This window comes from Leiobunum rupestre, chromosome 5 (assembly GCF_980474605.1).
Source record: "Leiobunum rupestre chromosome 5, qqLeiRupe1.1.hap1, whole genome shotgun sequence".
Lineage (NCBI taxonomy): Eukaryota > Metazoa > Arthropoda > Arachnida > Opiliones > Sclerosomatidae > Leiobunum > Leiobunum rupestre.
The window spans coordinates 50,801,935-50,814,288 of record NC_143388.1 but is presented as its reverse complement, the minus strand read 5'-3'; the positions used below and the strand labels follow the sequence as shown (position 1 = coordinate 50,814,288).

The window sequence follows — 12,354 nt, the reverse complement described above, 5'->3', positions numbered from 1 at the left end:
ACAAGATCTGAGGTTGCAGTGTGCAAAAATTGTTTAAAATCCACCAAACAATCTGAAGAAACCAAAAATATAACATATCATTAATTCCCCAAAGATCCTGAGCTACAGGAGGTGCGGGTTGTGCGTTGTAGAAGGTTAGACAAATTTAATCCAGAAAAATCGCGTATTTGCTCAGAACATTTTAATTTGGAAGACTTCGAGAGGGATCTACGATCAGAACTGACGGGGATTTCTCGAAAGAGAATCGGAAGATAATAGTAGGAAAAAGCACAAAAAATGACAAAAATTGTGACTTAACATTTCACAGGAATATTCGGCAATTTCATTATAATTATCCTAAAATGTACTTAGCAGCTTTACACACAATGACATAAAGAGTAAGGAAGTGTATACCGGATATTATTATTATTATTATTATTATTATTATTATTATTTTTTTGCTCCTTGATAAGAGGCCATAACATATCCGAACATCACTAGCTAGTCTTTCCTCAGTTATTTGGTTCTATATAATTTGTAGAGGAAACTGATCTCAGTTATTTTTAAATTCATTGACAATAATTTAAAAAAATGCTTTACCAGCCAAATTAATAAAAAAATTTAAGTTTTAAAAAACATATCCAGGTCAGCTTTTTATTTTAAAGTTGAAAAAATAATGGTGATATTTTGTATCAAATTGTTGACTAGATTTCAACTTTGACATTATTGAATAATATTGGCGTTTTTAATAGAGAAATAGTTGAATCTCAAAAATACAACGTTTCGATGTAATATTAATTTTAAAATTGACATTTTTGGCATTAAGTTGTAAAAGATATTTGTGATGTTATATAGAAACTTAGAAAGTCATTTTTGTATATTTGGAACAATGATATTGTTTTATAAAAGGGTAAAAGTTAACTAGTGAAGATATTAATTTTAAAATTGACATTGCAAAATTGAAAAAGATATTTGTGATATTTTATAGAGTCATTTTTGTATGTTTGAAACAATGGGTATGGGTTTTATATAAGGGTAAAAGTTAACTAGTTAAGATATTATTAAATGTATTGAGCTATTTCTGATATTTCGTTTTTAATTTTTTTGGATAACACTTGTATTTGTTATATGTAAAATTCTAATTGTAATGTTCGGTTTAATAGAAAATTAATTTGTCCAATAAATTCTGGTTTAAAAAAGATTTTTCATATCAATAAAACAATTTGCACACCTTCAGTTTTTTTAAAAAACTCGAAAATAACCAACACATTTGCAGCGGTTAAGCGCTTAGAGAGAGACACGGGACGGGTTGGGAGTCTCATGATGACGTCACAAACGCGGACGACGAGAGAGTGAAAATTTCCTGAGATTTTAGAACCGCGAACTGGCCCCCCTTGGCACTATCCATTGGTTTTGCCATGGCAACCGAAAATGTTTTTGACCACTTAAAACAGAAATGAGATTTTATCCTTATTTTACCCAAAAATATTTACAACTTTAACCCAAAAATGTTAAAATTTACCAAAAAATGTTCCAATTTACCTAAACGTGGTCGAAATTACCTATTTCGTGATTTTAATTTTTTTTTAAATTTTCATAGGTAAAACCGAAAACATTCCATACTTTTTAAAATGGAGATTTTTTGTTTAAAGTGGTCAAAACATTTTCAGCTTCCATGGCAAATCGAAAGGGAAGTGCAACGTCTCCTTTTGGGAAATTTCATACCTCAGATAGGTCTACATTATATCAAAGATAGAAGATTCGAATACTAAGAGCTTTCCCATTTACGGTTTTGTTACGAAGAGTTTACCTTTTCCGGCACGTGACCTCAGAAAAATCGGGCTCCATCGGTTGCGGTAAGGCGCAAACCATGGAGCGAATTTTTTCTGAGTTACAGCGGGAAGTGGGTAAACGCTATCGTCAACGGGCGAGAGAGAGATTTCGAATCTAGGGTACGAGTTTAAATTATCTTTGATTATATACGCCCGACTTTGAACAAAATCGGCAATTAACACATCGGGGACTCTCCTTGTAAGTGCCCAGTTTGTACCCTTATTAGAGACTCTTATATTGGGATAATTACTTAGGTGGGGAATGAACTAGTGGCGACATGGAACCTAATCATCGCCGATTAAGTTCTATTTCGTCGCTAGATCAATTCGCCACGTAATTATTCTAATTGTACTGCTCTAGCTTGTACCAAAATATTTTTATTGTTAAAACTTGTTATTAAAATAAGCTGATTACCACTCAACTGAATAAAATATATGATTTAATATAATATCATAATTAACATAATAATCATAAGTTTCACTGAACGACGTCGGTTAATGATATTAATGATGATCTGTCGCGGGGTGATTGCGTAATCGGAGGATTAGAAACTGCAAATTCGTCGAAAAAATGACACCTACGTATTATATACCAGCCAAAGCACTTCCTTCAAACACCAGGGTAATGTTTAAAATTTGTCCCGATTTAATTTGCAAAAATCTGTTCGTCCATAGGATGAACATAGGCGTGCGCAGGCATTTAAAGCAGGTCGGGCCAGCTTATTTTTTACGCCCTTTTAAGCTCTTGCGCCCTCTATCCTTTTTTTGTGAAACTTATTAAATACCAAAAAGCTACATTTAAACATAACGAGTAATACTTTAGAACGTATAGTATAGTTATCTACCATATTATTATTGAGAAGTATATTAGCCTTAAAAAAACGTAACATAATTTTAGTTTATAATTATAATTGCAATTTTATATTAATACATAATAACTAAATTAAGTATGACACGTCCTACTCTCACAATGCTACGTTAGTTAATGATAGTCTGTCTCGGCAATTACCATTCATCCTCATAGGCGTGCGCACGATAGGGCCAGGGTGGGCCATGGCCCGACCTGAAAACTGAAAGGGCGCAAAAAATTTGGGGAAAAAGGGCGCAAGCCTTCATAGGTGTGCGCAGGCATTTAAAGCAGGTCGGGCCAGCTTTTTTTTTACGCCCTTTTAAGCTCTTGCGCCCTCTATCCTTTTTTTGTGAAACTTATTAAATACCAAGGCGCTCCTGTGTCAGGGGCGTAGGAACCGGGAGGGGCAGTAGAGGCAATGCCCCTCCCTAGAATTTTGCTGGGAGGGGAAACTAATGTTATTGCCCCCTCCAACATTATGGTCAGTTGAAATTTTCAAAAGGCTCAAATTATCATTTTAAAAGCATAATATTTATGTAGTTTATAGAACCTCAACTGTGTTTAAATTTCAATCTTTTCCCGCCAATTTACATAGTAGTAAACAGTACACATGCATTCGGAGAAGCTACACTACATTAAAAATTAACAAGACGTACGACGGTCGGAATACACACAATCCTTCTAATGTGTTAAGTTTGTTTGAGCTATTCACAGCAACCTGCAACGCCGGTATCGCAACCAAAATATATCCACGGTCACACATATAAACATATTTACACTTATTTGTTACTTCTAGTCATACTTTGAAAGCATCGAAAATTTCTTCGATCAGTGTCACTTTTATTTTTTACTTCTGATCACACTTATTTGTTACTACTTAGTCAGCCGTTGAGTGTCGCACTTGTTTCTTCTAGTAACTTATTAGTTACTTCTGATCACACTTATTTTTTCTAGTAACTTATTAGTTACTTTTGATCACATTTATTAGTTACTTTTGATCACACTTATTTGTTACTTCTGGTCATACGCCGAAGACTAGGCCGATCAGTGTCATACTTAATTGTTACGTTGAAAGTGCGGCCCACTCTGAACGGCCTTGAAAAACGCCAGAGGGAAACGGGCGCGTAGACCTCTATAAACACGCGGATTTACAATGTTGGAAATTGCGGGGTCCGTATTTGCCACCGAAAACTACAGCTGCGCCACCTAGTCACACTGCCTAGAACTATATTTGGGTGATACGGGTAATGGCGTTATGCGAAAATGCGCGTTTTATAACATCAATTAAAACATTTTACCAGAAATTTACTAACGATTTTAGCTTTTTTTTTAAAGCGTGTTCTAATGTTTTGTATTAACAAAGGTGTATATACGACATTTATTTATTAATTTTGAACTGTCAATAGGTATTGAATTCGTAAATATAAGTATAAATATTCGAGTTTAATAACACTATGAGTAGGCCTTGGAGAATTCATACAAGGGATCAGTTTGAAAGCTAGTTTTAAAGGTATGTAGGAAATTTATTATTATCTTCACATTAGAACAAGCCCAGATTGTTATAATTTCATAGACTAGTAGCTTCAGCATTTTGTATAATGTATAATGTATTTTAAATAATTTTATTTGGTATATTAGTGAATCGCTCCATGCTTGAAATTTTTAAGTATATTGGAGAGTAGTCTACTCTTGATCCATAGAATAAGGTGTGCGGATGCTTAAAACAAAAGTTAAAATTTGAAGTTGGTGATGGAAAACACAGCATTGAAAGGTCCATTGTTCATGCAATAGTGGGTAAATATATTTTTTATTAAAACCCAATTCTTTAATGTAACCTGTTTTATTTATTATTCTAGAAATTCAGGCTTTTGCAAACATGCAGTAAATTGCTGGTCTATTTTATATATAAAGATACTGAGAGCTATCCCAACTTTCTGACTTTAGAAGTGGGGTAAAATGAAGGAAAAGAACTAACTGTGCCTTCGGTATTGTACGGTAATAAAATGGTTAGAGTTGCGAGGGTTAAATTTGCCTGGCTCAAAAAGGTTTATGTACTCTTATTTGGTCACTTAGTTAGTCTCAAAAATTTATTTCTAGCTTTTAGTCGGGATGAAATATTTGTGGAGAGTCCATTTGTAGCAAAGATAATATCAATTGAAGAGGCAGTGGCACAAAATAACTAAGTTGGAAAGGAAGGAATCTACTGGATAACGACTGTAGAGGCTACTATGGAAAAATTCAGCTAGGCCTTTTAATTTTTTTGTCTATTCTCTCAAGGGCTATTTTTAATTGATATTAAGAGAGACTGACAATATTTGAAGAAAACGTTGTCCAAATATATAATTTTTATTTTAGATTTTAGTTAAAGAAAAGTTATAATTAAATTTACACTTCTAGTCAAGGAAAGTTATATTTTTAATATGTTAAATTAGTTCCTATTTTAAATTTTGGCCAATTAGTATTTGTAGATAACAAATGAACTGAACTATTTATGTTATGAATTTTCTACTCAAAGCCATGTTAACTAAAATGGCAAAAACAAATGTATTATAGAATTAATTCAAAGTTAAAAGCAATTAAATTCATTGAAGAAACCACTTAATTAGAAATTACAATAGAAGTTAATAAAATGTTAAGATACGCAAAAAAGTATTAAAAATAAAAAACATTTGAATTTACAGTATTATTTTTAATCATATTGGGATCTGCGGCAATAGCTCGAAATGTTATTAATCAACTCGAAAACTCATACCGAACCATCAGGGTGGCAAAGATAGGAAAATTGGGGTCCAATACAAAATAGAAAAATATGCCCTTACAACGGATGGAGCTTAAAATTCCCGCCATCCGTTGCAATCGAAGTTAAGAAACCGCTCCTACCAGATGTCGCCGCCGCCGCCGCAAAAGAACATAGTTTTTTTATTAGTTTATTTTTTATATTGGATTTCCCTAATATATAAAAGGGACTTTGAGTTTTAAACGCAAAAGAGAAGCGTGGAAATTGAGAGCGAAAGATTTTAACAGAGGCGCGGGGACATGGAGTATTTGGTGAGATAAAGGACTTAATTGAAATTTATTATAATACTTTATTTGATTTTGTTTATTTAAGAATTTGTTAAATAAGAAATAAATTGTTTAATATATTTATTGGTGAAATTGATTCTTCCACCTACACTACCAAAGGCTTAGATTTATGTTCCGTCACGCACGTTGATTAACCGAGGGTTAATCTCGAATATAGCTGGTGGAAGTTCACTGTCTCCGTATATTACGTTGTGGTATCACAGGGAAGGGGATCTCCATCCGTTATACTGGCGCCCGAACTGGGGCTCGAAATCCCCTGTCTTTCTAAAAATATATTGCTTTATTTTATTGCTATTGTCTGTGGAAGAATCACTTAAGTTAATTTTGTTAGTTAGCCTGAACTAATTGTTCGCCCTGACCTACACGGAATGGCACAATTTAATATGCACGATTTTGCGGCCGCAATGGCTCAGGCTTTTACAGCCGCTCAATCCCCACCGCGACCCCCGAAAGAATTATCCTTTTCCGGTAAAAATGGGGAAAATTTACGAGAATTTTTAACTGCGGTCGACGATTTTCGTAGAGTCTATCAATTAGCTGACGCTACCATCTTGAATTACATGCCCTTAATGCTAAAAGGAGGTGCGTTAGCATGGTATAGACAAGTAATATATCCTGATGTCGATAATACTACCCTACTCGATTTTATACAGGCTATTAGAGCCCACTATTTACCATATGAAACCGAACGTCATCTTTTAAACGAGTTACGACAAGTTAGCCAGAAAGATGATGAACCCGTCACGGATTTTATAACTAGAGTGTTTAAATTAAATAACGGATTAATGACTCCCGAAACAGACGCCGAGTTAGCCGTCATTATTAAGAATAATGTTAAACCCGAGCTTCGTGCGCATCTTCTAGGGTTTACCTCAAATAACCTAGCCGCTTTGCGAACTCGGTGCGAAGCTCTCGAACGTACTCTCAAAGATCAAAAAAAGCCATCAACCCCTCACCCTCAAACATTTCGTTCGAATCCTAATAGTTCTAGCGCTTTTAATTCCTTCCGATCTAATAATACTTCTCGCCCATTCCAACCACGTTCTCATAATGGCATAAAATTTAATAATTATCATCCTGATTCGGGACAAAATCGTTTTTCACCTTCTCCAAGATCTTTCGGAACTCCTCGCACTTTTCAATCATCAAGGTCCAACAATTCTCGAAACCATTTCCCGCCGAGAAACACTCCTTCTGGTTCTCCGTTGGAGAATAAAGCCAGAAATTATCAAGCAAACCAGGTTAAATGTTTTAATTGTACGGGTATTGGCCATTATTCAAGGGATTGCCCCACGCCACGTTCGGGAAACGCCGAGACGGGCCGCGAAGAGGGAACGCGTCGGTCCGATCAGGGGGCGCAACCCAGAATAAGTTCCCGTACCAATTAGGTCTAATAAACAGACATCGTCAAAATCCCGTTGGGATTAAAATACAATACAGTCACGGGGAATATGTGACTAGGCTTGACTCTGGAGCGGACGTCTCCTTCATAAGTCTCGCTCAGTGGCATAAACTCCACAGCCCCGACCAATTACCCTCTAATTTACAACAGGACGGCGACCAAGTCGAGTGTATTATGTTGGGAGATGGGAAATATACGTTTACGCGAGGTTCTGAAATTATACCTTTCAAAATCGGCAATGTTTATTTTAGTCATGAATTTCATATAGTGCCCTCACTATTGTGCGATTTCATTTTAGGACATGATTTTTTATCTCAACACTCAGCTATGTTAGATTTTAAAAATAACACTTGTCTAATAAATAAAGCCAGAGTTCCTTTTAGTACCGAAAACTCTAGAAACAAACCTACCCCTATAAATGTTGAAATAATAGACCAGGTTATTCAAAAGTCAAATCTCTCCGTCCGTCGAGCTCAGGAGCTTCGCTCCTTATTCTTTAATTACCCTGAAGTTTTTAGTGAAAAAGAGGGACGGACTAACCTCGTTTTTCATGAGATTAAAACGGAAAATAAATTACCAATAAAAAGCCGTCCCTATAGAGTAAGCGACGAAAAAAACAAACTAATCGAAGATCATGTTAAGGAAATGTTACGTTGTAACATTATCCGACCGTCTCTAAGTCCTTGGTCTAGCCCGGTCGTGTTAGTATACCAGCCTAATAGAGGAAATAAAGTTAGATTTTGTGTCGATTATCGTCGTCTCAATAAAATTACAGTAAAAGATCCTTATCCTCTACCTCATATCGAGGATATGTTAACCCGAATGAAAAAGGGTCGATTCATTACGGCCTTAGATCTCCGCTCGGGATATTGGCAGATCCAAATGCACCCTAATAGCATCCCTAAGACCGCATTCGTCACAAGCTCTGGTAAATACGAATTTAACGTTTTACCCTTTGGTCTTATGAACGCCCCTAGTACCTTCCAACGATTAGTCGATGAACTATTCCGCGATGGTAAGGAATTTGATCTCTGTGTCTATCTTGATGATATTCTAATAGTGTCAGAAACTTGGGAAGATCATATTAAAGCTATAGAATACGCGTTAGGTCAACTTCGAAACGCCGGTCTCACTATTAAAATTGAAAAATGTCAGTTCGCTTTAAAAGAAGCTAAGATACTTGGGCATATTGTCAATGAGACAGGCATTCATGTTGATCGGTCACGGTTCGAAGCCATAGAAAAATTTCCTAGGCCGACTAATATTAAACAACTACAAAGATTCCTGGGACTCATGGGCTGGCATTCTAGGTTTATACCGAAATTTTCCTTATTAGCCGAACCCTTGCATAGGTTAAAAAGAAAGGACGTTCCCTTCCGTTGGGAGGATGAACAACAACGCTCCTTTGAACTTCTTAAGGAATCACTGCATAAAGCTGGTCCCTTGGCTACATTTGAACCTAGTGAATCTTGTATTGTTACAACGGATTCTAGTGATCTTGGGCTAGGATGTATGCTATCCCAAATGCAAGATAATGTCGAAGTTCCTTTAGCGTACGCAAGTCATCTTTTAAATGACGCCGAACGGAAATATACTACGACCGAGAAAGAATGCTTGGCGATTCACTGGGCCATCAAAAGGTTCCGTCCGTATTTGGAATCTAAACCTTTTACAGTTATAACCGACCACAAATCATTGCAGTGGCTTTTTAATGTGAAGGACCCCAACGCGCGGTTAGTCCGTTGGGCTATGTTCTTACAAACTTTTAATTTCCAAATAGTTTACAAGAAAGGTGTCGAGAATGTTGTGGCAGATGCGTTATCTAGAGCCCCTCTAAACTTAGCTCCGATGGAGCTTCGTTCTACTTCACAGATAGATGATGAGGACAGTTTAGTATTACCACCTGCCCCTCATTCTATGTTTTATACTTTCTCACTCAATGACGTTAGTCGTACTCAAACACAAGACCCTGAGTGCGTAGCTACTCGAAATCAGTTAAATAACAATGATCCAAAGGCTCTTTCTAAATTCGCAACTATCGATTCAATCCTTTACCGTAAGCCCTTTGAAAATCAACCCCAGAAAATATATCTTCCCCAATGTCTTCGGCAAGACGCTCTTCGACTGTTACATGACCATCCAACATCAGCCCATAGAGGTCGTGATAAAACTATCCTGAAGCTACGCCATCGTTATTTTTGGCCTACACTCCGTTCGGATGTGCAAAACTTTGTAAAGAATTGTCTTATTTGTCAACAGCATAAAGCCCGAAACAGTAGAGTGCCCGGATTAATGCAATCTACCACTTCCGTGGAACCATTTGATATGATAGGTGTAGATATTATGGGTCCCTTACCCCTTAGTCAAAAACAAAATCGTTTTCTCCTTGTATTCGTTGACTATTTTACAAAGTACGTCGAACTTGTGCCTATACGTCGGATTACGGCCGAAGTTTGCTGTAAACAGTTACGTGACTTCGTGCTCCGTTGGGGTGCGCCGCGAAAAATCTTCAGTGACCAGGGACGTCAATTTATATCCACATTGTGGGCCGACACTTGTCACCTTCTAAAAATTCGCCCCAAACATACAACTATTTACCATCCCCAGTCGAACTTAACTGAACGTCAAAATCGTGTCATTGGCGAAATGATCTCAATGTACGTGGGCAATAACCATCGGTTATGGGACGCTCACCTACCGTTTCTGCAATTCGCTATGAATACCGCGCCGCATTCCAGTACCGGCCATTCCCCTTTTTATTTAAACACTGGTAGAGAGCCTCGAATGCCATGGACCGTCGATGGCTCCCCTGATCCTATTTTAGACAACCACGACCGTTCCTTCCAACAACTACGTGAAGATCTCGCACATGCTAAGCAATTAATGTGTAAAGCTCAAGAACATCAGCGCCGATATTATGATATTCGTCGTGATGCCATTGAATATGAAGTTGGGACTCTTGTGTGGGCCGCAACCCACGAACTTTCCCAGGGCGCGCTGTATCATGCTGCCAAACTAACTCCGAAGTGGGAAGGCCCTCTCCGAATCATCCAGAAATTCTCACCCCTCGTCTATGACCTTGTCGACGCCGTCACTGGTGAACCCCGAGGCAAACGCAACATCGCCCAATTAAAATTGTATATTACCGACGCCTCTTTGGTCCCTGCTTCACCATCTTCAACCCCACCTCGCCCTGCCCCTACCGCCGACGATTTTCACGCCGGACTAGCGGCTGCTCCTTCTGATTCGTTATCTCGCCTTGTTGAGGGGGAGGAGGATCGCCTCGATCTCGAAGCTCCCTCAACGTCAGCCCGCCCGCAATACGTTCCAGCCCAAGAGGTCTATCATGATCCCGCTGTTTCCTCTCTTCCATTGGAAGTTGACGAACTCTGTGATAATTCAGTCCCCCCACTTCAGCCGGACGTTGAATTAGGTCCCGTCGCTAACGACGAGTTAATGGAAACGACTTTGGCTGACGTTCAAAATAACTATGATGAAACCCATAACGAAATAGTCTCTGAGGCTATACCATTAGATACCAATCCCCTACTAACAACAGACCAAAATATGACGGATGAAGACCAGGAAATTCTTGAAAAACCATTCCGTTCTGGATGGATTAGAGAATTGTGCTCCCGAGCTACCGTTCGCGCTTCCGGTCCGAGTGTAGATATCTATTATTACCCCCCTGGCTCGTCTAAACGGCTTCGTTCGAGACCAGAAGTATCACGATTTCTGAAAGAACACCCCACCATCGACTTATCGGTGGACAATTTCTCGTTTCGCCGTATTCCCATTTCAAAACCCCCTTGGGAACGTCTAAGAGAGGCTAAGATCAAGACAGACTAGTTTTAATTATTATGTTTCCTTCCTTCCAGACACTATGTGTGACGCACCAAGTGCTCTTAAAGGTCGGTGACCGTACTACGAGAATGCCCGCTTTCCTGGATATCGGTATTCCTGTGGAAATATTAACTTCAGCGGCAGTTGTGAAATTAGACATAGAAGTACACCCTCCGTCGGAGGGCCTTCTTTGCTCTTTTTTCCACCGTTTTCCCGATTTCCCTGCCGACCAGTTCTTAGGAAGTGCTAAAGATGTAAAAATAGTTCTAGAGGGACAAACAGCGAAATTTCAGGGGATTGCCATCATTCCAGGAGCTGACATCGCCTTTCTGTTCGGCGCCCACGCTTTGGGAATATTTCAATTGCTATTTTGCCCTTGCCCTGTATGCCTCGTGACGACTGGTGGCCTACGATTTTTTCAAGCCTTCTCAACCGAAACGCACCATCGAGCTTCTATTGAACCAGTTGTATACACACCTCAAGGAACGCAGACCGTCGCTACACAGACAACTTTCCATAATGTACTAGTTCCATCTTCTGTTAACACGATTCCCTACTATGACCATACTGAGATGAACCAAAGTACCAGGTCACTTTTAGACGGATCCCCACTTGTTGATCTAACCACTCCTCCGGCCATCTTCGAGGATCTAATAGACTTTACTTCAAACGAATCTAACCAGGACGTATTATTAATTTATATTTCTGACGAGGAACCTTTTGACCTCAATGACGACTCCGTTACCGATTTCGACGAAATTTTGCTCACTTACGATGTCATCGACACCAAGGAAGAATCTTTACCCATAAAAGTGCAATTACATCAAAATGGCATGACCACCGTTTGGCCAGCAACGGCCACTAGGAAAGAAGTCACTGAATTTACAGCTTTCCGAAGGTTACCCAGTACATCACTTCCAACGCCCGTCAGTCAGGCCTCTTTGGAACCAGTCCTCGAGAAGGAAGTACCGCAAAACACAAAAATCGTCCACGGGAGGAATCAAGACCCCACTAAGGACTACTCTCAAGCCCGATGTAAAAAAATGCCTTTTTCGAGGACACATACAAAAGCATTGCCCTTATGCTACGTCGGACCTTCCAATGGTTCGTCAAAGAGCTCGTAGCAATATAAATCCATCAGATTAACGAAAGTGATATAAAAGTGCTACCAAAGTTTTTTCTTTTTGTGTTCCCTTACAAGCGAACCCTTCCTATGATTTCTTTCTTCCAATTGGGAGGAATACAACGGATGGAGCTTAAAATTCCCGCCATCCGTTGCAATCGAAGTTAAGAAACCGCTCCTACCAGATGTCGCCGCCGCCGCCGCAAAAGAACATAGTTTTTTTATTAGTTTATTTTTTATA

General features: G+C 38.5%; 1 protein-coding gene and 1 long non-coding RNA gene across 2 annotated transcripts; both read left to right on the top strand.

The window, feature by feature from the left end:
* Window positions 1-3,851: 3,851 nt before the first annotated feature.
* On the top strand, window positions 3,852-5,297 carry LOC149945235 (uncharacterized). Its single transcript, XR_016480948.1, has 4 exons — window positions 3,852-4,171; window positions 4,300-4,455; window positions 4,518-4,667; window positions 4,759-5,297. It is a non-coding gene; the product is annotated as an uncharacterized LOC149945235 (long non-coding RNA).
* An 816-nt stretch (window positions 5,298-6,113) lies between these two features.
* On the top strand, window positions 6,114-10,996 carry Arc2 (Activity-regulated cytoskeleton associated protein 2). The gene is made up of 2 exons (XM_090176446.1): window positions 6,114-6,986; window positions 7,028-10,996. The coding sequence occupies exons 1-2, from the start codon at window positions 6,114-6,116 to the stop codon at window positions 10,994-10,996; spliced, it is 4,842 nt and encodes a 1,613-aa protein (XP_090032572.1).
* Window positions 10,997-12,354: the final 1,358 nt, after the last annotated feature.